Source organism: Narcine bancroftii, chromosome 3, assembly GCF_036971445.1.
Source record: "Narcine bancroftii isolate sNarBan1 chromosome 3, sNarBan1.hap1, whole genome shotgun sequence".
In the NCBI taxonomy this organism is placed as follows: domain Eukaryota; kingdom Metazoa; phylum Chordata; class Chondrichthyes; order Torpediniformes; family Narcinidae; genus Narcine; species Narcine bancroftii.
The window spans coordinates 365,371,452-365,399,368 of record NC_091471.1 but is presented as its reverse complement, the minus strand read 5'-3'; the positions used below and the strand labels follow the sequence as shown (position 1 = coordinate 365,399,368).

General features: G+C 39.8%; 1 protein-coding gene across 2 annotated transcripts in view; it reads right to left on the bottom strand.

The window, feature by feature from the left end:
• sdk2b (sidekick cell adhesion molecule 2b) overlaps positions 1–27,917 on the bottom strand; it is a 662,520-nt gene that overhangs the window by 168,913 nt on the left and 465,690 nt on the right. For both annotated transcript variants that reach the window (XM_069930148.1, XM_069930147.1), the window contains 5 exons: positions 25,768–25,877; positions 20,705–20,855; positions 18,247–18,484; positions 3,841–3,956; positions 1,356–1,545 (listed from right to left, as the gene is read on the bottom strand). In XM_069930148.1, the coding sequence (XP_069786249.1) occupies positions 1,356–1,545; positions 3,841–3,956; positions 18,247–18,484; positions 20,705–20,855; positions 25,768–25,877 (805 nt within the window). The remainder of the gene's footprint in view (positions 1–1,355; positions 1,546–3,840; positions 3,957–18,246; positions 18,485–20,704; positions 20,856–25,767; positions 25,878–27,917) is intronic.

Below are 27,917 nucleotides of genomic sequence, written 5' to 3'. Positions count from 1 at the left end.
TGTAAGTTTAATTACTCCAGCAAATCCCTTCACAACACTTGCCTGTTAGTCAGTGTTGGGCTCTGTCTACATTGCTTCCACAATCAGATCATTCTCTCTACTGGTAAATACAAGTCCAATTTGCAAAGTGATGCATTTTTCAATTAAAAAAAAAATTTAGACATTCAGTACTGTATCCAGCCTTTCTGGCCCATGAGCCCATACCGCCCAAATACCCCAATCAATGTACAACCCCCATACATTTCGAAGGGTGGGAGGAAACTGGAGCACCCGGAGGAAACACATGCAGATACAGGGAGAATGTGGAAACAGACAGTGCCGTATTTGAACCTGAGTTGTTGAAGGTTTAATAGCATTGTGCTAACTACCACGCTAACTGTGCCAGGAACGTACCACAATGAAAGCAACTCTCCCTGCCACTGGGGAACATTGCTACTGAATGCAGCAATCACTGTTGGGGCTGGGAGAACCCTTCCAGGGAATCAGAAGGATCTGAACGAGTGTCTGCAGGAGACGTGCACAACACACCAAGCTTCGGTAGAGATTAGCTGACTTTGATGGTCACATAGTGGAATGCTGAGAATGGCAACAATCCTAAGCCCCATGGGCAAAAAGCAAGTAAAACAGAGCAAAGTATGCAGACAAATGATGGCCTATTAATCAGAAACGGAATTACAAAGTTTGGCTAAACTGTCATTTTTCAGACCATTGTGGTCCAAAATCTCAATGCTGATAAATGTTGGACATTGTCGGGGTGGTGTTTCAAGACAGTAAAAAAGGAAAATGTCTCAGAGACCTTTCGAATGCTGAAAGGCATGGACAGAATAGATATGCTAAGGTTGTTTCCCATGGAGGGGAGTCTATGACAAAAGGGCAAAACTTCAGGTTAAAAGGGCATCAAGTCAGAGGGTCACGAGTCTGTGGAACTTGTTGCTAAAGGCAGCTGTGGAAGCAAGGTCATTGGGTGTATTTAAGGAAAGATTGACAGGCATTTGATTAGTCATGGCATCAAGGGTTATGGGGACAAGGTCGGGGAGTGGGAGGATAGATCAACTCATGATAGAATGACAGAATAGACTCAATGGGCCGATTGGCCTACTTCTGCTCCTATATTTTGTGATCTTGTGAAAATGAAAATTCTACTGAAAAATGAGGAATGAAATTTCCCAGTGGCTACAAGGATGCCCTGAAATGCATGTAAATTTGCTTTGTTGCAGGTTAACCCAATTTTCAAGAGTTCTGCTTTGGTGGAGTTGTGTGAATGAGATAGTTTTTCATCAGTTCAGCCAATTCCAAAATTTTAAATAGAATTTCTGACTATGTATCTACTTTATTTATCACTGCAAATTACCAACCATCATCCAGTGTTCTTTCAAGGATGGGTGGGAAGCTCGGCATTCCATCTCCAATTCTGGTAAAAGCAAGGACTTGGATCTCATACAGCACATACTTCCCTAAGTCAACAAGATGAACGGCATGTGTTGTGTTGCCTTCAATGGTCTTGAACTTCATTGGAGCTTCCAAGTCCTTCTCCTTGTAGAGAACCTATGTATAGGGAAAAATGCATACACCGTGTTAGGAGAATTCCAGAAAGAAGAAACAGTTCAGGTGCATCGTTTCATAAAGGGAATATAACAGCATCTTCCATTTTATCATTGATAATACAAGCTGAGCATTTTTACCTTTCCCATGAAAGTGCTTTTAGATTTAACTCAACTTCATTGTGATACCATTGTTGGTATCAAAGTGTCTTAATGGATTGAAATTTTTGCGGCCATCAAAATAGCATCACATTGAACAGGGAAAAGAATACGATCATTCAGAACTGAACCCAGCATGAACAAAATGCACATGATAGGGCACATGTCAACAAATACAGTTTAAAAAAACTGTGGCTTTGTCCCGATCTCTGAAGAGTATATTGTTGTCTACGTTTCTCAGTTTTGTGGTCTCTCCACGTAAGATGGCTGATTTATTTTTGTGGCATCATGCCCATAAAGTTAAGAAATTTACTTGTTTACCAAGATTCCCAGAAGCAGAACCTAATCATGTTTATACACCTAGTCTAGATGGAAGGCTAGGAATTAAAACAATTTTGTATGCCCAACCACATCATTCCAAAGTTGCTTGGAAATATTTAGAAAAATCAAGAAACACAGCTCAAAAAGCAGTTTTTTTTTTACCTGATCAGGTCCACACCAACCATTATCTGTTCATTTGCACTGATCTGACATTCGACATCGTTAGCGCGACACTGTTACAGCACCATGTCTGCATGGGTTTCCTCCCTCTATTCAAAATGTACTGGGTGTTGTAGGTCAATTGGGTGGCATAGGTTTGTGGACCAAAAGGGCCTGTTACTGTGCTGTATGACTAAAAATGTAAATTAATCCCAATCATTTATTCTCCCCACTTTCTCATCAACTCCCCCAGACTTCACCACTTACCAAAAAGAGACAATTGCCTATTGTCTATAAAAGGCAATTTATAGGAGCCAATGAACTTAACAAGCTGCAAGTCTTTAGCATGTGGTAGGAGATTGGACTTCCTGGAGGAAACCCACACAGTCACAGGGAGAACGTGCAAACAGACAGCACCTGATGTCAGGATCAAATCAGGATCAAATCTGGGATTGTGGAGCTGAGGAAATGGATCTACTGCACCATTGTGCCACCTTAAATATTTCATACCATCCAAGGGCCAAAATATTTCCCAGTATCTGGGGTTCAGCTTAGAGCAAGTTGTATGTGCCCCAGAGGGGCTTAACATTAAATTTTAAATTAAATGTTAAAATTAAAAAAAATAGACACACAGAACAGTAACAGGCCCTTTCGGCCCACAAGCCCTGCTGCCCAATTACACCCAATTAACCTACAACCTCCAGTGCATTTTGATCGGTGGGGGAAAAGCAGAGCACCTGGGGAAAACCACACAGACGCGGGAAGAGTGTACAAACTCCTTACAGACAATGCCGGATTTGAACCCCGACCCCAATCTCTGGTGGTGTATCATTGTTGTGCTAACCACTACACTAACTGTGCTATCCCATCTGGTGTAGGTCCTTTCCAAAGAGTCAGGTGGCCTGGCATGAAACAAATATTGGGTTGCGTTTTCCATTTTAATAATAGCTTATTTAATGTTTGGTCAGGAGCCAGGAAGAACACGCGTACTTCGTACTACACTCATTAATCCCATGGCCAATCGAGACATCATGATATCTTCCTTTCATTTTTAACTGGAAAAATCCAATGGCCAATAAGCAGTGCAGCTTGAAATTGGAGCCAATTGTCATACCAGCTCTTTCAAAAGGCCAATCCAGCCATGGTGGCTTGCTAATACTGAAGAAATGAGAATTGAGAAGACTAGATCTTTCAATATGCATATCGCCCTCAGCAACCTGAAAACAGACTGCAAATAGTGTTCAGCCCGTTGAATCCAGAGACAAGGGCTGACATTTGTGTTTTACTACTGATTCATGGACCTGGTTTGCTGACAGGGGGCTTCTTTCATGGGGGATGTGGCCATGTCTGGCACTTCAAGTCCATTCACAATTGGCAGTTATCCATCTTTTCGTGCTGCCAAATTCTCAATGGTGAAGACACGCCCACAAGTCTAGACAATTCCAGGATTACATCAGCAAGACTAAAAAAAAATCATCTGCCACCAAAATGATCTGAGAACTCTCACTCACTTAAACTTTCTCTTAATTTTTATTTAACTTGGAGAAAGATCAAAGGTTCAAGTCCTTAAATTGATAAAACTTCTAAGTTTTTGTTTGTGTCAATTTGAAATACATTGTTTTTCAAAAAATGGGAACAATCAGGACGATTATCAGCTTGCCTTATAGCCAAGGACGAGTCCATTACGATTCTGTTGTGGAATCTCATTCCACTTGACCAGGATACTGTTTGAGTTAAGGGCAACAGAAGTGACATTTGTTGGTCCTGAGGAAGGAACTGAAAATATAAAGGAAGGAATTATATACAGAACAAATATAATTACACAGCCACAATGAGAACTTTAATGGCACCTCAACAATTGTAAGAGCACTGATAGAACCTGCAATAATAGCATCATCTAAAATCAAATTAATCTACAAAACCCAGGCAAGAACAAGAAAAATGCCATAACACAAGGTTACATTTTTAAAATTTATATGTACAGCAGGGTAACAGGCCCCATCATCCGACAAGCCCGAGTGATCTACACCCATGTAGCCGATTCTCACCCCAGTCACTGGTGCAGTAAGAGTGCTGCACTAACTGCTACACTTGCCCCGCCGGCCTCGAGTTACTCCTTGAGTTTTTCAATTCTTGCAACCAAATAACATTTTTAAGCATTTAATTAATTCTCCAGTTACAATTGGGCTTTTGGAGAATTAAATTCCTCACAAGTCAAGTTTTCACTTCTGAAAAATATTTTGCTGAGTTTTCTTGTGTTCTGCTACTCCTGACCAAGAAATAACAGACTGGTTCGTCTCCTTTCTGCTCCCTCGACCTCAGTCATATCAATTTCTACCACCTCCATGCTATCAAACAAATTGAAAAATAATTACCCGGTTCTGCACTCAGTTCAAATAAAATGCCTGAATATACTGATGAGGGAGGCTCTGTCCATATTCCCTGAGATACAACTGTTCTTTACTGCAATTTTCTTTAATTATCAAATGCAGTCAATAGCAAATTTAACATTCAGAAATTAAATATCTAAAAGGAATAAACTGTATCAATTAACTGTAATAATTTTCCCATTTTTGCTGAACCAACAAAAATCATTCTGGTTCACATCCTGACTCATTTCCATGACTTTTACCATTCATTGCCAGGACAGGGAATCCTGATTCTGCCAGCCAATGAGATTTGATTGATTTATTGGAACGAGTACATTGTCTCTGATCAGCAGGCAGAATAGCAGTATCAGACAATGTAAAGGAGGGTACTGAGGTCAGAGAATGTGAGATAAAACAAGCCTGGCTAACGTTACATTCAACAGCTCAGAGGAATTTCTACAGGTGTGTGGTGACTGGCTGCATCCCAGTCTGGTACGGAAACACCAATATCCCTGAGCAGAAGGTGGTGGACGCAGCCCAGAACATCACAGGCAAAACCCGCCCCACCATCGAGAATATCTACAGGGAACACTGGCATTGTAGAACAGCAGCAATCCTCAGGATCCACACCACCCAGCACATGCATTGCTTCCACTGCTACAAACTCAACAAACTCATTTATGTTCTCCTCCTTTGCAATTATTTATTTTGGAGTACTTTTTTTCTGTCAGTTTGTTTACATTTCTTTATTTGTTTACATGTGTACTTATCTTCTTGGGTACAGTTTTTTTTGCACTGCCAATAAGTAGTAATTCTGCCTCACCTGCGGGAAAAAGAATCTCAGGCTTCTATGTGATGGAGGTACTCTGGCAGTGGTCAATGTGTTGATATCGCCTCCAACTGTGCATCTTGGCGCCTCACAGTTCGGCGGGCAGCAACCTCCTTTAAAGAAGACCGCAGAGCCCACCTCACTGACAAAAGACCAAAAGACAAAGGAGGAAAAACCCAACCCACCAATTTTCCCCTGCAACCGCTGCAACCGTGCCTGCCTGTCCCACATCGGACTTGTCAGTCACCAACGAGCCTGCAGCAGACGTGGACATACCCCTCCATAAATCTTCGTCCGCGAAGCCAAGCCAAAGAAGAAAGAAGAAGAAGAAGGTACTCTGACAATAAATCTGAACTTTGAATCTGTCTTAAAAGCGAGTACAAATAATAGCGGCCTGTACAGAGGGAATAGAAGGAGAATACTTCCCTCAGAAGGAATTCAAGGTGAGGTGGGGGCTTGGTTGGGGCCAAGGACTAAGCCAATGTGATTTGTGGATTGGGTTAGAAAGGATGAAAATTAGTAAAGAGCGTGGTGGTAATTGATGGGAAATGTATGAAGGGAAGTTATTGGCTTATCTAGGAAGAATAACCTGGTTGAACAGCGATTACCCAATTACAGGCCCTCTAAGACAATGTGATTTAAATTCTCCTGCAATGCTCCAAAGCAAATTTAAATTAGATGAAAATGCGAGGGGGGCTTCTACCTGGAAAGATCTGATCCAATTTCTGGAGGGGCTTAAAATGACTTATGACATCAGGTTCCATTCAAAATAAATATTGATTTTTCAATTATGCTGAAGTTGTGAGGTGATGACAATAACTATATTGCGTGGTACAGGCTTGTGGGCTGAAAGGGTCTGTCACTGTGCTGTGAATCTACTATCAAGTCAAGGCAATGGACACTGGACTGGAAAGTGAAATTGGCCTAAATATCTCTCTGTCAGCTGGGATGAATAACCATTTTCTTGGCCATAAATTTTTATGTTTCTATAAAAAGCAGGGCAGTCAGTCTAGTCTCCAAGAGTACTGAGACACTGTAACATGCATGTTAATCAGAGATCTAACCAGGGGCCTCTTTACTCCACATAGCTCAGCCAGTTGCCTTGATTAGATTATGTTATTACAATTCACTTGAAAACATTGGCAACTCAATCTAATAAAAACTGGGTTCCAGAAAACACGGTAAAAGTGAATTCGACCTGCAGAAGAGGAAAAATAGCCGTACAGATGGAAACAGATCATTGCTGACCAAGTTGCCCACTTCCGGCAGACTCATTTGCCTCCAGTTGGCTCTTTTGAACCTTTCCTATCAGTGAACCTGTCTAAATGCTTTTTAAAAAAAAATATAATTGTACCTGCCTCTATGACCTTCCTCTGACAGTTCATTTAACAGACCTACTAATCTCTGTGTGGAAAAGGTTGCCTCTTAGGTCCTCTTTAAATCTTTCCCTTTTCACTCTACACTCTCATTTTAGACACCCCTGTCCTGGGAGAAATACTGTGACCATTCCTCTTTATCGATTCCCTTTATAGTTTTGTGAAATTAATTGTCCTCTCACTATCTCTGTTGTGTGAGATGCCCTTTCCAGGTGACATCTCTAATGAACTTAAGATTTGCAGCTTCTTTGTTTTTTTTCTCTTGCAAGGTATCTTATGCGGACCTGATCACAAGTATAAAATTAATTGCAACTAATCCCTCCGTTCACTCAGGTTATAAGCAACTTAACTGGCTCATATTAAATATCTATCTGAATATGAAAGGGAAATGGATCATATGATCAATGGCTTCCATGTTATATTCTTCACAAATCATATATGATATGCTTCACAATGGGGATTAGAGAACATAATATTGCACAAACAAAGCTGGAGTCAGAAATCATGGAATCTCAGAGATATGTATAAGGAAACAGGGTTTTGGCCATGGACCATCCACTCACACTAATCCCATTTTTTTTAACCTACCACCTTGTCATCAACTTCGACTCATCAGGTTGTTGTGACATGAACTCCTGTTTGAAGTGAGCAGAGAATGCATCGAGCTCATCGTAGTCAGATGCACTGTTCCTTGCTATTCCGTCTGGTTTCATTTCATAGCCATGCACACCCTGCCACAGTTTGCTTCAATAACTGGCCTTGTGAAAGTATACTGCGACCTCTTGTCCAGGGGCCAAGCTGGCTGACTTAAACACCTCAGACCTGAGCTTCGGGAGAGAGTGGAGCTAGCAGTTCAGTATGGTTTCCAGGTGGGGAAAACACAGAATGTCCATGGTTTACTTTTAAATAAATAAGCAAATGATTTTGTGGATTCTGGAAACATTCTCACAGTTTTAACTTTGACAAACCCACAAGAGCCCGTGTTAAGAATAAAGCTCCATAGATGCACAAGATGATTTGAAAAAAATAATCGGGGCAACTGGATTTAATGATCTCCACCACAACCCCACCCAAAGCCACTGATGAATGTTTCTAGAATGGCGGTGGTTCTTCTTGCCAACTTTCTGCAACTTCAAATGACTTTTTTTAAATTTCTCTTTTTCAGTTCTGAAAAATTGTCTCTGCCCTGAAACATTAACTCTTTCCAAAGATGCTACCTGTCTGCTGAATGTTTCTGGTATTGTGAACTACAATTTTTAGGATGTGCAGCTATTTTCATTGACTGGGGATGGTAATGATTCTCCAGTTGGTTGTGTAACCTGCATATAAAATCTTAATGGATTTGCATGGAAGTTGGAATTCCCAGATTTTAGGAAGAGTACTCGAGAGCAGCAGGATACAAGGTTAGGATCAAAGTCTGTGCCAGTACGCCTTCAACTCTGTTCCAACTTCTGGACTTCAAAAGTTGCAGTGCGCTAAAGGAATGCAGAAGCCTCAAACTGCATATTGTACACATTTGGGATCTAGTCTCAGGCAATGATGGATCTATTAAAATTTTTACAAAAAAAACAAAGAACCTTATAACCTTTTGTCAAAGCTGTAATTTCTTGTGACTTGTGCAGCTTTCAGCGATCTTGCCATAATAGAAAATGCTGGGAATAACTTCCTGGCTGTACCCTTCTTAACAAACATTGGGAGCAAAGTCCACTTGGCTGATGTTTTCCATCTACCACATAATGATTTCAGTTTTGGCTACCAACCAAGGCAAGGTAGACCCACCAGGACAGGAAACAATGCCAACACCCTCTTTATCAACTTAGTGCCAGACTTGAAATCCTTGTCCATGAGTCTCAAAAGTAGCAGCTTCTCTTAAAATTTACCAAATTCAGGATATATATATATATATATTTTTTTTTAAAAACTAGTTTACCTGTAACACTATCTAAGTTTGAGCAAAAGAACTAAACACACTGGTAATAAGATCAATTCTAAATAGAGTATAACTGTCTGGCAGCTAAATGAGAGTTATATTTAATTTCCATATTATTTCCTACTTAAACTCAACTGAACTCGATGATTCCTGCACCTTCAATCTAGATATAATTCAACACAATGATCCACAAGATGATTTGAAAAAAATCACTGGCCACCGAGACAGAGGTGCACCAAAGAAGAGGTACAAGGACTGCCGAAAGAAATCTCTTGGTGCCTGCCACATTGACCACCGCCAGTGGGCTGATCTCGCCTCCAACCGTGCATCTTGGCGCCTCACAGTTCGGCGGGCAGCAACCTCCTTTGAAGAAGACCGCAGAGCCCACCTCACTGACAAAAGACAAGGAGGAAAAACCCAACACCCAACCCCAACCAATCAATTTTCCCCTGCAACCGTGCCTGCCTGTCCCGCATCGGACTTGTCAGTCACCAACGAGCTTGCAGCATACGTGGACATACCCCTCCATAAATCTTCGTCCTCGAAGCCAAGCCAAAGAATTCAACACAAGAACATCACATTATAACCCTTTCCTTCACATCTTTTCTTAGAACATACAGTCACTGCTAACGTTTCAAAGATTAGAAGATCAGTCACTGGGGAATTAAATTTTCTATGACTCGATCCATAAAACTTAAAAATATTAAAGATATTGGCATTAAATAAATAGCTCCAGAATTAGATTCCAAAGAGACTCATATTGGACAGTCTTCACGGTTCATATAGCATACCAAAACAGATGATTTCATATATTGGATGCTCAATAATAAAGCCTTAAGTTTGGTAAGGCTAAACCTCCCTTCTTTTTAACTTTTTGTAAATGGACTTTATTTAGGCGAGGATGTTTATTCTTCTATGTTTAAGATAAAATTGAATCAAGGGAAACAAAAAAAAAAGACAGGAACAAAACTTGGTAAAGCCTGAAAAAGGTATAAAATTTAGGTAATATATTCATTTTAATCGAGTTGATTTGACCATCCATCGATAAAAAAGGGGCGACCAATTTGATAACGCCCCTTTCTCGTTTTTGATTAAGGTGAAAATATTTTCTTTGAATAAGATTTTATAGTTTTTAGTAATTGTTACACCCAAATAGGTAAACTGATTTCTTACAATTTTACAAGGAATCTTAATATTTATTGGTGCCAAATTGTACAAAGGAAAAATTTCACTCTTATGTAGATTTATTACAACCACTGGTTGTAAAATTGACTAAAATGAAAAATTAAAGAAAGCATCAAAGGCAATGAAGTCTCATGATTAGAGATAAAAAGCAATAAACCATCAGCATAAAAGTGAAACTTTGTAGGCAGTGTCCTTCCTTACAATGCCAGTAATATCATTACATTTTCTCTTATTTCTCTTCAGATCCTCACTTCCTTTATCTTTAAATAAATTAACTAAGAACCCAGTGGTTAAACATACTTTGAGGATCTGGATACAATTTAGAAAACATTTTGGTTTAATGAGATTTTCTCTTTCTCGTCCTATTTTTTCTAATTATTTCTTTAAACCTTCCACGATTGATGTAACTTTTAAAGAATGGGATAGATCAGGCATTAAATGTTTTAAAGATTTATTTGTCAAGGGGATTCTCGCTTCTTTTGAACAATTTTCAGTTCAACGTTAAAAAGCCCGAACATTTTCTGCAAGTGGAATGCTTCTCCATTTTGCGCCAGTGTGGCCCAAAACACTGGGGTTCTCAAGTTTCTTTCATTATTCACCTCTGTGGAACCACACTCTCTCAGTTCCATCCTCAATTTATCAAGTATTGCCAAAGTGAACACTTCCTTGTTGAGCTCTCATCATTACATCGCGTCCATCAGAATTCATTCATGCCTCCTTGTCTTCCATTTTCCCTAAAAATGGAATCAATGTCCAGAAAAATGTGGATGAATCCAAGATGATTGCTCCACTACTTTTATTAATCTTTCCATTGGCTTTTCATTATTAGTTCCCTTGTCCAACAAGTTGCCGTGTCCTCCAGTTTTATAATGGGTAGACCAAAGGTTTAGCATTTTCCAAAAATTCAACTCTCTCCTAAAAAGAAAGGCAGTTGGAAAATGCATCTCGAAATTGAACCAAGATAAAGTATTGACTTCAAATGCTGAGTAACCAGTGGTTGTAATAAATCAGAAAGAGGACAAGCGATTCAGTCCAGTTCACATCTTGCCCCCATGCCACTCAGTTTCAGCTAATGTCTCTCTCTTTCTTCTGAAATTTTACCAAAGCTACATTGTTTCACTTCTATGTCCTCAAAAATGTCCCAAATATCTAACTTTCATCTGTCTTCCATTTCTTTAATTTTCCCTTCAATTAGTTACTTCCTTTTGTGTGTCCCGCTGTTCATGATTGGAATGATTACTGCAATTCACCGCCATTTAACTCTGTTCTCCACTTGTTGGCTCCACTTATGTCACTCTTACTCCATTTATCTTCTCTTACTCTCTATCTTCTCTGGTAATTGGGGATGAAAAAAGCAGTGATGTAGCTGCTCAGGAGTTGTGCCCTTCCCATTTCCTATGTGCAATACCACTGACATGCCATATTTGTTTTTTGTTCTGCCTTGTCATCTAATGAGCTAGAGAAAAGTTGATGTTGCCAAAAGACTCAAATAGACTCTAGATGTGTAATATGTGTAATACATGATACAGAAACCGTGGACAAAGGTGGAAGAAAATCAATATTTTACAGTAATTTAGTCTCCTGTCCGTCAGTTAGACATGATCTTCAAAGATCTGAAAAAAAATCAAAGGATTAGATAGAGCTGCTGTTGTGGGATTATTTTATTTTAACAAATTAAAAAAGGAATGGGAAATTAGTTAAAATAATTTTCATCTTCTTGGGAGGATTAACTATCTGGACCATATTATCAGTGGGTGTTAGATCTCTCTACACCTTTAAGTAGTCTTCCCTGGAACTAAGATTGCATCACATTGAAAGAATACACCTTCATGGTCCATGAACTTCCCTGAATCACCAGAGAGAAGGAATTTCCAAACCAGTTTCACCGATTCGACTCCATTTAAGTTGGTCCATATTTGGAACGAGGTGCCAGAGGAAACTGTTGAAATGGGCATAATTACAATGTACAAAAGACATTTGAATTGATTTGTCAATAGAAAGGACTTAGAAGGATGTTGACCAAATGCAAATGGGGCTAGTTCGGAATGCCAACCTGAAGAGCTTGCCCTATACTGTATGACTATGACTTGTGCTCTTTCTCTATTTGCCTCTCAAGGAGGTGAAATCTGTTGTGAAACCTGGCGTCAGAGGGACAGGGAGCAAGCTGTCCTTTCCTGCCTTTCAGTTTCTTATGTTTGCAAGTTGATGGATGATCAACATTGTCCACTGAAGTCAACCTTTTCTCTTCTGTCGGAATTTTTGGCTTTCTTTTGCCAAGTGGCATTGTTTTTGATTTTGTTAATGTAATACACTACTGAAATCCCATAGGACTTCTGGTTCTTGGCTCATTTGCTTAAATTGTTTGCACAGTTCTTTCATTTTCCATAATAAAGTAGACTAGAAGATCTTATAAATGGGTTTTATCCTTCATTTCTTATCTCCATCCACACCCCTCAGTCTTTGCTGCCTGGCATTTTTTTCACTGTTACTATTAACCACCTTGGTTTCTCGATCCATTTCATCTTTTCCCTCTCTACTTTCTAACTATTTCATAGTTTAATTTGCAGTCCTAACTTTTTGCAGCCATATTAGATAGGTACACAATCCTTTATCCGGAACCCTTGGGGGACAGTGTGGTCCGAATTTTGGATTTTTCCAGATTTCAGAAAGCCAGATTTAAGTCCACCCAAATTGTGCTGCCATATCCACCCCCACCCTCTTCCATTCGCGCTGCCCTCTCCCCCCACCCTCGCCCGTCGATTCGCACTGCCGGTCTCCCCTCGCCCGCCCGACTCACACTGCCAGTCTCTCACCTGCCTGACTCACGCTGTTGTCTCTCTCCCTACTTGCTGGATTTTGGAGCTTTTGGATTTTAGATGTCCAGATAAAGGACTGTGTACCTGTAGTTCCACCTATTAGTAGTAATTGTATCTCTTTTCTTTCATATTTTGACTTTCAGTTCTTTGTTTTATTCTGGACATTGTATTTCTGGTGCCTGAGAATTTCTGATCTATAAATTGTTGTACAATTAGCCCACAGAAAGAAGCATAGCTTTGTAGTTAATTGAAAAGACACACAAACATGACGAAGGTCATTGATTTGTAATGTTCAACGATGGGATTGAAGGGCCCACATGCTGACGGAAGGATCAGACATTCAGTCAAGGTTAAATGGTGGCCTCTTTCCTGAAACTTGAACCATGTTGAGAAACTGGCTGGGAGGAGTTATAAACTGAGCTGCATTAAGAATTTGAAACAACTAAAATAAGTCTATCAGAATCAACAAAGATGAAATTGTGTAGAATGCATAAGACCAAACTTCAATTTTCTAATCCCAAAAAAGCAAAACTTCAGGTAGCAATAGCACATTTTGCCACATGTACATGAGAAAGAGAAACTCTTACCCCATGTAAAGGGCCTGCCATTTGAAACAATAAAATCACCAATAAACTTTCAATTACTGACAATACTCTAATTTTAAAGATCACTATTAAAAATATTGTTAAACTGCAGAAATCTCAAAAATTCAGCGAATTACACTTCTTACTTTACATTTTACTGTGAAGCAAACATTCTACTTCTCTGCAGAGGTCTTTACTGCTATCTTGTGGGACAAATGAGAACTACCAATGCACAATATTTCAATATAGATCTCATCCAATAAAGACGCAAGTCGTTTTCAAAACAGCGAGAATCCTTAATCACTTGAATGTACCTACTCAAACACTCTACCATTCATGATGCTGGAAATCTGAAATCAAAACGAAGGATACTGGAAACACTCAGCAGGTTCAATGACCTTTCGTCAGAGCTGCAGAAAGTTAGAGGAGAAGCAAAGTTTAAGAGGGCAAAGGAAGGAGAGGATGAAGGAAATAGAAAAAGGAAAGGTCTTTTGAAGTAAAGTAAGTCAGAGATTGAATGGTATGGGGAATGATTTTGAATTAAGTTTAATGTTTAAAATTTAAAACTTCTACAATATTTTAAAACTTAGAAATATGGCATGGTAACAGGCCCTTCTAGCTGACGAGCCCACGCCGCCCAATTACACCCAATTGACCTACAGTTCCTCATACGTTTTGAAGGGTGGGAGGAAACACGAAGCATTCAGAAGAAACCCATGCTGACACGGGGATGACATAGAGCTTCTCACAGGCTGCCCTGGATTCGAAGTAACAGTGTTGTACTAACTGCTACGCTAACCGTGCATAAAGATAATGTTTGGAAATTGTACATCCATCCCCTTCAGATTCTACACTGCATTCATTGGATGAGGATTTTCACAGGGAGCAAGGAATAGGAATGTGACCCATTTTATTTCTGATGATAGGATTTTGCTGCTTCTCTGAAGGGAGAATCAAAAATAATATTTCATGCCAACGAACAGTCAACAGTACATATCCTGATTCAGTATTAATGAACAATCAATCGCTGGAAACCTTGGGTCAGATTGCGCTTGCCATCCGCATCATATTTTCTGCAGATCGTATAGGAGGCTCGACTGCCGCGGTTGCACCATGAAGCAGAGCGGGGTGCTGCTGATGGACCCCGAAGCCCAGCCCGGGATTGCTGAGGGCCCTTTCACAGCTTTCGCCAATCAGTGATTGGCTAGTGGGGGCTTGGACCTGCTCATCATTCAACAAGAGTCACCGAGTTCTACAGCAGGGAAACAGGACCTTTGATCCAACTTATTCACGCTTACCAAGTTGTCTACCAAAGCTTATCCCATTATGTTTAGATCATAGAACATTATAGCACAGTCCAGGTTCTTTGGCCCACAATGTTGTGCCAACTTATAAATACCTAACCCAAAATAAAAGAACCTTCCCTACCTCATAACTCTCTATTTTTTTTTCCATTCTTGTGTCTGTCTAAAAGTCTCTTATATGGCTTGTGATAGTACAGGATACTATCACCAATGTATATATTTACATATAGTAGTAGTGATTGGCTGAGAGCCATAGCCACACCTACTGGCAGGTCTTAAAGGGATGCTCCTGACCAGACCCAGGTCAGTCCTGGACTGGTCGACCTCGATGTACTTGGTTTGAGTCATTCAATGCACTACATGGCTGTATTGTTTCAGCCTCCAGCACCATCCCTGGCAATGTGTTCCAGGCCCCACAACTCTCTTTGTAAAAAAACCTACCCGAGATGTCTCCCCTACAATTTTCTCCCTTCATTTTGTACAGATGTCCTCAGGTATGGCTCCTCCTGCCTGGGATATGCCTCTCATCATCTTGTACGCCTTTATTAGGTCACCTCTCATCCTTCTTCGCTTCAAAGAGAAAAGCCCCAGCTCTGCTAACCTTGCCTCACAAGACATATTTTCTAATCCAGGCAACATCCTGGTAAATCTCTTCTGCAGACTCCAGGTGTTCTGGTTTCCTCCATCCTTCAAAACGCAGATTAACTGGGGTATTTTGGGAGCACAGGCATGTGGGTTGGAAGGCCCTGTTTCCATGCTGTTTGTCTAAATTAACTATTCTATCCACCTGCACGGTGACATTGAGAGATCTATGGATTTGGACCCAAGGTCCCTCTGTTTGGTCCATTATCCTCTGAGCCGTTTCTTTCCTGATATCACCCTCTGTGTAAAAAGAGTGTTCCTCATGTCTGGACGTTTACCCCAAAGCCAGGACTTCTATCAATCCATTTTTCCCCTCCGAATCTATTGATCTCTGCTGTTAATATACTCAACAACTATGCTTCCACCGCCCTCTTGGGTATAGAGTTCACTACCCTCTGGGTGAAGACAGTTCTTCGCATGTCTGTCCCAGATGGCAGACTCCTTTTTCTGAGACTGCGACTATATACTCCAGATGGTAACAATATCTCTCCATCTACTCTGTGGAGCCCCATAAGAATTTCGTACATTTCAATAAGATCACCTCTCATTTATTTCAACACAAGATTCTTAATCTCACTTCCAATGAAAAAAATGCCATTCTCAGCAATAAACAGTAAGACACTGCAGACATCGTGATTGAAGTAAAAACACAATGCTGAAGAAACTCAGTGGGTTAGACAGTGCAATTTATGAATATATGTTATCACCATTTAGGGCTTCATCAAAGTATTACCCAAAACATTGGTTGGGAATCTTTGCTGCATGAAGTACACTGTTTGACCTGCTGAGTTTCTCCAGCATTGTGTTATTAATTCTAAGCAATGGTGAATCTTTGCTGCTTTCCCATCACAAGGATGTTCATTCTTAGGGAGGGAGATCAGACTTGCAAACAATATTCCAGAAGTAATTACGTCTTCAATGTCAACCAGCGTAACTAAGTCTGCCATCAACATGCTACAATGCTTTGGCCAGTTTGTCCTCCCCTCTGTGAAAGTTATGGCCATCTCTGTAGCAAGCTTGTGAACCTTATGCCTTTTTTAATTGCCAACTCCAGGGTGACTATGGCAATGTAAATAGCCAAAGCCTAATCGCCAACTGTTTATTCCATTTACCCTCCTCTCACACAAGCTTGGAAAGCTGTGCATTAAAATGGTTAAGGAATTATATGCTATTGTCAGCTTCAACAGACTGTACAATGCCATAAGGCTTTTATGGTATGTATATGTTTTGTATATATATTCACAGTTTACACACTAAAATTCTCAGTCATGCCATCAATGGGTAGCCCACACTGCCCAGCGCCACCTTTTGGGCTGGATGTGGGAGTTCAAATGGAATTAGCTTTCAAGACAGCTTCAAAATGAAACCATTGTGAAATCTGCCAGGGTACCAACCATGAGGTGTATCCACAGTTCAGCACCGCACAATTCTGAAGGAGTGGAAGCCTTTTTATTTCTGGTATAGGTTCGAATTAGGAGTTGAGCATCAACAAAATGAAGTGTATGTGTGTAACACCACCGAATTAATATGGCATGTGCTCTTTCCATATTTAGGTCCAGCAAATGAAAATGAATATGGTCATCGGTCACTTGCAACTGTCCTATGATATCAAATCTAAATTTTGAAATTTAGACATTCAGCAAGGCAAAAGGCCATTTGGGCCCACAAGACTGTGTTGCCCAATTACACCCAATTATCTACATTTTTAAGGGTGGGAGGAAATTAGAACACCTGTAGGGAACCCATGCAGACATAGGGAGAACTTACTAACCCCTTTACAGACAGCACAGGATTCGAACCATGAGGTTCGCTGGCGCTGTTACAGTGTTGAGCTAATTGCCACGCCTACTTTTTTTTTTCCTTTTTGATGCATTGAGTTAATTTCAACTTAGTGCTTGTTGGTGTGTTTTACATACATTTGTAGTGACATTTAGCAAGAATTTCAGTGCATTTATACATTGTATTGATGTATAGAACAAGAAAGGCTCACCTCATCATTTCCATGGACTCCACACATCAAGTACCTGTGGTCAGAATTTAACCTGGGTCACTGGAACCACGAAGCAGTGTGACAAGCTGTACCACTATGCATTATTGTTATGCAGAACATAAGAGGCCATTTTAAAGATTGCCAAATCTTCAATATGATCATGGCAAATCTGTCTTAGGCCTCCTTTCCTCTTCTGTGCCAATTGGCCATAGCATTCAATTTCTTGATCTTTCATAAATTTCATAAATGCATTTAATTTCTCTTTATATAATTCCAGAGATCTCATGTTCACTACTTCAGCATAGAGAATTTGATAAAACAGACATGTGGGACATCTGAATGGAAAGCTCTGCTAAAGGTAGTGGACACAGCCCAGTATATCACAGGCAAATTCCTCCCCACCATCGAGAACATCTACATGTATGCTGTTGTCGGAGAGCAGCAGCAATCATCAAGGATCCCCACCTCCCAAGACATCCTCTTTTCTCACTGCTGCCATCAAAAAAGAGGTCTATCTGCCACAAGACTCACACCACCAGGTTCAGGAACAGCTGCTACCCCTCCACCATCAGACTCCTCAATGACAAACTCAATCAAGGACTCATTTAAGGATTCTTACTTTGTACATTATTTATTATTGAATATTTATTTTCTGTATTATACAATTAGTTTGTTTGCACTTCTTTCTTTGTTTACATTTCTCTCTTTTTATAAGTTTTTTTCAATATAGTTTTTTTTTGCTCTACTGACAAGTAGAAATTTTGCCTGGCCTGCAGGAAAGAGAATGTCAGGATTGTATGTGATATCTTGCATGTACTTTGACAATAAATCTGAACTTTGAACTAACAATCTCCATTTTAAAAGTTCAGTGTTTTCACCATGGTGTCACGGGTCCACAAGCTGCCCTGTCATACTGTCCCTACGTTGGAACCTTCTGATACATATTGTGAGGCATGTGGCTTAACCATATGAAGCATTGGAGAGATGACATGAGACTGATATCAGTGTTCTTGATAGACACAGGCTTTAAAACAAACTTACCGGACTCTCTCGTGCGGCCCTTCACCTCTTGACTCCATGGTCCGGAACCTATGGCATTGAATGCTTGCACTTGCACTCTGTATTCAGTCCACTCCTCCAGATCCTCAATTGTGAATTCCCTTTCAATTCGGTCATGGATAACGTGGTTAAGAGTGGACCCATTTCCATCTGATTTCCCGTATCTTATTTTGTATCCAACTGAATCCTGATTGCCATTATACTCAGATTCAGGCAATGGCTGGGGAAAAAAAAATGTAAAAAAAAACTCTGACTGCATCTCCTTTATCCTTCCATTTTTGGAAGTTTTAACTGGTCATTTTGATAAGGCCTAACTTAACCAAATAAAACCTTGTTGAGCTTTCTCACAGAATAAATTGATGTCTATCTTTAGAAACGTGAATATTCAGTACTAATTATCCCAAATTTCATAATTATCCCAGATTATTTTATTTTTATTTAGTTTAAATTTTAGAGATGCAGGCACAAATACTCCCGTGTACAAATGGGCAAGAGATTTTTTTTTTGCAACAGAGATTGTAAATTGAGTAAATTTAAAGAACATATTCTGTAAATTATCACCTTCGTTTAACTGACTCCTGCTAGCATTTGTTTTGTACTTGAATTTGTACATAACTTCAGTCAACATGTTAAGATTCCTTGACATTTTCCAGGTGGGGGCACAACTCCTTGTCCTTGTTTTCCCCCTCATTGATTAAATGAACATTTTATGGAATTTCTTTCCAGCTCACAAACTTTGGGTTCAGAAAATTAAACTGGCATGAATTCCAGCAATTGGAAAGCTTCAAAATGAAGATGTAAAACTTTCCAAATGGAAGGGCTTGACAGATTTCCATTAATCTACATGAGAGATAACATTGATCCTGTTTATCATAATGTCCGACAATTGGTGAGTTAATATTAGTTATTTTACTTCTGCAGTTTTGTGTGTTGAAAACATTCTGTGGCACAGACTTGTTTAGCCGATAGAAGACCTCCTGAATGTTCAGAGCCGCCTTCTGCATCTAAAATATTTTGCATATCAAGCAATCCTTGATCAGTGCTGGTGATACCTTACAGTATATTACTTAGGGTTACTACACTCTCGATCTGGGGGTCAGGTTGGGGAATGTGTTTCATGTTCAAGGAAACAATATTAGGCCAATGTGAATGCAAACTGCACACTTTGCAAAGTGTTGTTAACAATATAGGCTATTTTAATCGGGAGTTGAAGAGGAGGAAGGAGGTTTTACCCCTCATTCAACACCTCGTCAGTTTTGCTTTATATTCTGGTCAGTAACAATAACATATTACAATAGAACTCAAAATTTTCATTATTGACCAAAATGTCTCCAGTTGACTTAAATGATGAGCTTAGAGAAAGGTAGAGATTGAAATTATAGGGAATTCTATGAAGAATTTATTGAAGCGTAAAGGGCTGTAGCCAGAGAAGTGTGGGGTGAAGAGAAAGGGCTGACGACAACTCAAACAGTCAAAGAAACAAAGCTGCTCACATTTGTTGCTCAACCAATGAGAAAATAGTAAGAAATTTTACTGTTTTACTCATAGTTCATGTTTTGCAGTTTTGTAAGAGGACTCCTGCGATGATATTTGAACCCAAAATGATGATCTTTCTCACTATTTCGGACACGTGTCCGAAATAGTGAGAAAGATCATCACTTGGGTTCTAAACTACAGGGGTTGGACAACACTGTGTTCACATCGAGACTGACTAAAGTGAAGTGATCGAGATCCCAGTTGAAGAAAATGTGAGCAGTGGAATTTTGATGGAAAGTAAGCAAGGGGAGCAGTTTTCTGGGAATGACCCAGAGTGGGAGTGAGCTCCTCAATGAAGGACTGTGCTTTATGCTATTGCTTCCTGCAAAGAAATGCTCTGAGAGAGCAAACTGCAGACAAGAGTGGTAAACCCTGGCTCTCTTCTTCATCAAGGAAGAATTACAATCAAGCCCACCTTCCCAGTAGGATGAGCCAAATCTTCACTCATCCCTCAGCTGTAGCCTCTTCCATTTCATCTCCTACTGTAGATCGTATGTGTTCATGAGGTCGTTTCTGTCAACCCAGTTTAAATTTTTGATTGACACATTGTATATTTACTGCTTAATTGTATGTTTACTGTAATATCAATATTAAGGTAGAATATAATGCTGTCAATGATGCATCTCCATGGCATCTCCCATTTGGAGCTGAGACCATAACCATTCTTGTTCCCAGAAATGCATTTGGAGCACAAAAAGGTAAAAAGCCTTGCGCAGGTTTCTCCTTCTCTATAGAAAGGAAGGGAGATTGAAGCAGGGATTAGGGCTTGGGGTGAAACAACAGAAATACATTTCACATAATTCTGCAATACTAGAATTCATCAATTTTAAAGCACATAAATCTGATAAGAAGCAAGTTACATTGACTGTTAATCCTGAAATGATTGCCCTCATCTGTTACATACCACCCAACGGAGCCAGAGGCTTGTCTCACTTGCTGTGCGCAGGGTCACATTGGCAGGAGCCATGTCAGGTGGGGCCTGGAGTGTTTGGATTTTGCGTGATAACTGACTTGGCAGACTTGTTCCAACAATATTGACCTGGCGCATGCGAAATCTGCCAAAACACAAAGTTGATGCTGAATGAAAGGCCCTTCTAAACTACAGTAAAACCCCAATTATCTGGCACCTATGGGGATTACGAGATGCTGGATAAGTGACCTTGCCTGTTGCTTTTACCTATTATTTACCACAATTTTTTTGCCAGCTGCTTGAGGCTGTTGATCGTTTGAATTCTGGATAATTGGGATTTTACTGTATTCCAGATATTCAGAGACCTTTGTGACAAATTCCATGTGAAACAATTTGAGTAAAAATTAAAACCAGCCTATTTTTATAATAGATCCCAATTTCAAAGAGGTAGCTTTATGCTTGGGTGCCATTTTAGTTATCTTCCTCAGTGCATCATTTGCATCCTGGGCACTCAGTAAGATCAAGTTTATTATCATCTGATTGCTCAAGTACAACATGACGTAATAGCGTTCTCCAGTCCTCGGTGTAAAAGCATGCAAACTGTAAGGTAAAAACATCATGAGATGGGACCGGAGAAGGAGTCACCCAGTACTAAGGAGTAACAGAATGCAGATGTGACCTTGTCCACTCAAGATAAGCTTGGCACTAACAAGAATGATGTGCAGCAGGCTAACAGAGAAGGATAGCAACAGTTTATTCATTGGACAATGTCATGGTATGATCATTTACTAAGTACGTATCCTGAGGTATAAAAAAACACCACTTGCTGATAACGGCAGAATGCGCCTTCTCCAACTAACACTGTTAGTTGCAAGTGTTACAATCCGGCAATAAAGAACAAAGAACCTTGATTTCGACTCAGTCTGGTGTTTGTCTCACTCATTCATGAACAAAGCAGACCTAACAAAACACACATACCAACAATACATATGCAGCACTGCCTGTGGGAAGAAGCTGTTTCTCAGCCTGGTGGCTCTGGCTCTGATCCTCCTGTATCTCTTTCCCTTCAGGAGTAGTTGAAAGATGGTCTGTGTGGGGTGGTAGGGGTCCTCAACAATTTTGAGTCCCCTCTTCAAAAACAACAACCCAGGTAGATCATATCAATGGGGGTAGGGGGGGGGGAGGGGGAGGGAAGTAAACCCCAGTGATCCTCTCTGCTGCTCTTATAGTGCTGTGTTTAGATCTCCGATCCAATGCTCTACAGCAACAGTAGCACACGCCAGGATGCTCTCGATCGAGCTCCTGTGGAAAATTGACAAGATGATGGCCGGTAGCCTTGCCCACCTCAGTCTTCTCAGGAAGCGCAGTAGCTGTTGCACATTCCTGACAAGTGAGATGTTGTGTGTCCATGATAAGTCACTTACTAATTGGACTCCGAGGAACTTGGTGCTCTCTTCTCTCTCTACTACCAAGTTATTAATGTACAGTGGAGGGTAGTCATTCCTGGTCCTCCTGAAGTCCATCATCATTTCTTTTGTTTTGTCCACATTGAGACTCAGGTGGTTATTCTCACACCACGAGAATTTCCTCCTCTTCTTTGTTGTGCGACTCATCCTTTTTGCTCATGAAGCCAACTACTGTCATGTCATCTGCAAACTTGATGACACTGTTGGATGCACATGTGAGTCGGTAACATGACCAGGAGTGGGCTGAGCTAACAGCCTTGAGAGGCTCCCGCGTTCAGTCTGACGGTGCTCGATGCTCTGCTGCCGACTTGGACAGATTGTGGTCTTTCCTTTAGGCAGTCCTGAATCCATTTGCGGGGAGGGGTGTGGAGTCCCTGCAGTGACAGCTTCTCCAACAGCCTATGGGGAATCATCGTGTTAAACACTGAGCTGAAGTCAATGAACAGCAGCCTAACATATGAGGCATTGTCATACATCAGAAAGATGGAGTGGAGGGACGAGGCTATGGCATCATCAGTGGAATAGTTTCGTCTATAGGTGAATTGAAATAGGTCCAGTGTCTCTGGGAGATGCGCTTTGATGCGTTCCATCACCTGATGGTTGAAGTATTTCATAATTATGGAGGTCAGTGCCACAGGGCAGTTTTCATTGAGGCGCCTTCTTTCGTACTGGAATGATGGTGGCCGTCTTGAAAGCTGTGGGTACGATGGACTGCAGTGGTAATGTATTGAAAATGTCTACAAGGACTTTCATCATTTGGTCTGTGCAGTCCTTCAGTACCCTACCAGGTATGTTGTCTGGTCCAGTTGCCTTGTGTGGGTTCACCTTGGATAGGGATCTCCTCACCTTGGCCAAGGTTATGCAGGGGGCCCGCTCATCAGGGGGACGTGGAGCTTCTTTGGCATCAGCCTGGTCTTCTCGTCGATCCATGTATTGAAGATACTCAGTCTTTCTGAAAGGGAGGCATTGTTGTCTTTAATTCGCAAGGTTGCCTTGTGATCAGTTATGGTTTTGATCTCTTGCCTCTGTACCAGCTCTGACATCAGATTTCTCCAATGTTTTCCTACCATTCCCTTTTACTTCATTTGATTTTCAACCATTTGTTATTTATTTTTCCATTCTCTTTGTTCTCTCAAATTATTTGCACACTTATTTTTTTCATCGTCTTACTCTCAAATATTTGAGAAAAAAAATTGCAAGGTAAAGACTCCAATAATGACTCTTGATATCTGAACTTCATTTTACTCAGTTCAACAATTTGATCACAGAGTTCCACTTGTGATGAATCACCCAGACTCAAAAGGTTAATCATCCCTCTTTGTGAGAGGTCGACAGATCTAGAGTACGTTTCCAGATTTTAATGTAATATGTTCTTCCACTCTACTCATAATTATAGGTTTAATTAGCTGTGGAATGCATGAGTACCCTGGGATTTAGTGAACAGTTTAAAATGCCCAATTTTCCAAGTTGAAAGTACTGTTTTAATGAATTTATATCCATATTTTGTGATACTAAATTGAAATTTATTTAAATTAAATTAAATTAAACGGAGGACGCTGTTTTGTTGGGTTGTACCTGCACAATCAGATAATAATAAACTTGAAAATACAGAAACACATGTACAAAGGTTCCTCTAACCCGAAGCAGATTGGCTGCAGAATCAATTTACTCATAATGTATGAAAGATAATTAATGAACTGAAATTTCAGTGAAGAAGACCCAACTGTTGGAAAATCATTGCTTTTTCTCCCTGTAAATAAGGAAATAAATAGATCCACATAAACATACTCTGCAATGATCTCAGCCTTTTTGTGTATTTATTATGGGAGTATGATCACCATGAGGTTTATGAAGAAAATGCTCACACAATTTAAGTAAAACAGAAAAGTCTGCAGACACTGATGTGAAAACACAATGCTGGAGAAACTCAGCAGGCCAAACAGTGTCTTTTATATAGCACAGATAAAGATATATCGCCAAATTTTCAGGCTTGAACCCTTTATCAAGTTAACTACTGTTGATACTGTAACGACCTTGATGAACGGCTCAAGCCCGAATTGTTGATGATGTATCTTTATCTGTGCTATATAGACTGGTTGAATTGCTGAGTTTCTCCAGCGTTGTGTTTTTATCCTCATACGATCCTCAGGATGACCACACATAGGCAACAAATGCAACATCACCAACATCCCCATGCTGAGAAAAAGTAGCAAAATTAGTTCCTAAATAATGACTCATTTCACTGTGACTTAAGTTTCAGTAAAATCCACAAATCGATCGATAAAGGAAGGAACAGGAATAAACATTTAAGGCAGGATCATGACAGAAATTACAAGGACCGGCAAGAAACACTCACTGCTCCCATTTTCTCAGTGTTAGGTGATGTAGTTGGTACTATTGAATTAAATTAATTTCTTAGATAGACAATATAAAATGCACTTTGTAACACTGCTGTGCCTCCAAAATTAATTCTTCAGCACTTTCTGCAGATCCTAAGCATTCCAGATCCTCCTCCCAACTTTTTATTCAAGCTTATTTCTTGACTAAGGGCAATAGGATCCCATAGGTGCTCTGCGACTAGCAAGGGATTACTTAAGGTGGTATGTGAGTGGAAAACAAAAAGGTTCAGAACCACTGCTCTAGATGCTGTGTGACCTGTTGAGTTTTTGCCGCACTTTTGTGATCACAGAGACAACTTTTCTGTTCAACTCCATACTGTAGCTACAGTTCGCCAATTGTTGATCAAATAACTATTAAATTGAATGGTGGAATGCAAATCAAATGGATTGTTTTGGCCCAAATTTCAAGTTTCACAAGTGTTGTTATGCATGAATTTAAATGGTGAAAATTTTATTAAAATATGAACCTTGTTTTATTTATATATATACATACATATATATATATATATATATATATATATATATACACACACACACACACACATATATACACACATATACACACACGCACATATACACACACACACACACATACATATACACACACACATACACACACACACACACATATACACACACACACACACATACACACACACACATATACACACAAACACATACACACACACACACACACACACACACACACACACACACACACACACACACACACACACACACACACACACACACACACACATATCTATATAAAGGCACTGGGAAGTTCAGGATCAGGCAACATTGTGAGGACCAACAACTTTTCAGACCTTGCAGTTATTTTGTTTTGAAATGGTTAACCTGGTTTAGTTGTTGGCCCATGTGTGATGGAGAATAAGTGTGCTGACGAAGGTTATTTGAAGATGGCTTGTTCTTTTCTTGGTTTAAATTGTTTTTGCCTTGGGCTTAAACATGGTGAATGTGATGTCCTCCCAAGCCTGGATGATTTCCAAGTGCTGCTGACCATCCTGGGCTGCCTCGTTACCACAGCTCCTACAGATGAACATTACAAAACCATCTGGCAAAGGCACTGCTGAGGGAAAGTGGTGCTGGCACCATGAAGGATGAATGAACTGTTCTGCATTAAGTTTACATGGTTTTAATAGAACTATTGAATAAAGGCAGTGAATGGTACCTGTAATGTGTGAATGGATTGAGGTTGGGAACTTCCAGTGAGCGAGCATCGGGCTCATTGACCAGTTGATGAACAAGTTGCCACTCTTCCTGCTCACCCACTGCACCAATCTGAGGAATAAAACCAAAGATTATACCAGTGGACACTGCTGGACTGTTAAATATTCTGGTTAAAGAAATATGGAATGTCGACAGAAAAATCTAAAAACAAGCAGGTCAAAAATATTGCAAAAAATATTATTAGAAACATTAACCCAATTAAATTTAAACATAAGCTGATAACTGAGAAAATTTGCTGAAATATGTTGCTCAAAATGCTTTCCTGCTCTTGACACCAGTTTCCAAGAAACCTGGATCTATAAGTGAACTACATCAAACTCAGCACTGCATTTGCTTTTCGTTAGAAAAACAACTTAACTACAGAATTACTTTTGGAAGCTTGATTAACATTCATTTTATTAATTGGGTGAACAGATATTAATATTAAGTAGCTGGTATTAAAATATAAATTTCGACATGTAGCACGGAAACAGGGCCCTTCTGGTCCCTAAATTATGCTGCCCAATATGCTAATTAACTGGTAAACCCTGTGCACTTTGGAAGGGTAGAAAGAATCTGAAGCACCTGGAGGAAACCCATGCAGTCATGGGGAGGAACGTATAAACTCCTTAAAGACAGTGCTGGATTCGAACCCGAGTTGTTGGTGCTGTAATTATGTTATCCTAACTACTATGCTAACCGTGGTATCATTAAGCCAAAGTTTTGCCCAAGAGTTAAGTGTCCAACTTGAGACACACAGCATCTAACTGAGCATCTATTCCTTTGCTATTTAGTTTCCAGCTTTTATCCCTTCCAGTCAATTAAAAACTGTCCTTGACAAGGTATCTGAAATGGGAATTTCAATGATTACAAAATACAAATTAAGAGAGACATCTTGTTCCCATTTTTGTTTGAGTTTACAGCTCGTTTCCTCGTTCTCTTGCAGTTTGATGAACACGTTTGTTATAAATCTTTTAATTATCATTGTGTCTGTAATCACATATTCCTTCTGGTAACCTCAGTCTGCTTCCCAATTTGTCCTTCAAGTTTTCAGTTGATGATATGCAAACATTGTACCGTGAGTTATACCATATTTGTACTTCATTTGTTCAAATGATAATAAATTATTTCCCGAAAAACAATTTTCTATTCTTTTGATCCCTTTTCTCTCCCATTCTCTAAAGCAAAGGTTATCTATTGTGAAAGGGATTAGTTGATTTTGCGTCAATATTAATATTGGTAGTTGATCATTTGTTTTATTCCTTTCTACGTGAATCTTCTTCCAAATATTGAGCAGATGGTGAATTTCTATGTTGCACCAGCTTTTCATCCCACTTATATAGTATATGTTCAGGGACCTTCTCCCCTATTTTATCTAGCTCTAATCTGGTTTTTCCCTTGTTTGATAAAAATCTGATAGATATCTTAATTGTGCGGCTCTATAATAATTCTTAAAGTTTGGTAGCTGTAAGCCCCCTTGTTTGTACCATTCTGTTCATTTATCCAGCGCTATCAAGAATGAAACATGGGAAAAGCTATGCTCCGGAACTATGAGAAATACAATAAACATGAGGTTACTCGTGATACAATATAATTGGTTACACAGGCTATACACCACGCCCCAAAAGTTAAATAAATGGGATCCAACAGTATCAGACAGATGTTTTCGCTGTAAGAAGGAAACGGGAACAACAGTACATGCAATTTGGGCATGTGAGAATGTGGAATCGTTTTGGGAAGATCTAAATCAGGTATTAAATAAAATCACAAAAAGCAACATACCAAAAAATCCAGAGATCTTTCTTCTAAGTAATGTAAGAAGTAAAGAACTTGGACTCGATTTGGATGGAGAACAAAAAAGATTTATTATGATAGCCTTAGCTGTAGCAAAAAAATGTATTATGTCAACCTGGAAATTAGAAGGTAGCCTGAGAATACAGCAATGGTACATAGAAATGAATAAATGTATTCCATTAGAAAAAATAACATATAATTTAAGAAATAACATCACAGTATTCAAACAAATTTGGGAACACAACAGAGAAGTCCTACCGCGGACCTCCACCACTTAAAATGACAAAAGGAGAAGACGACAAAATGATCTGACCCAGT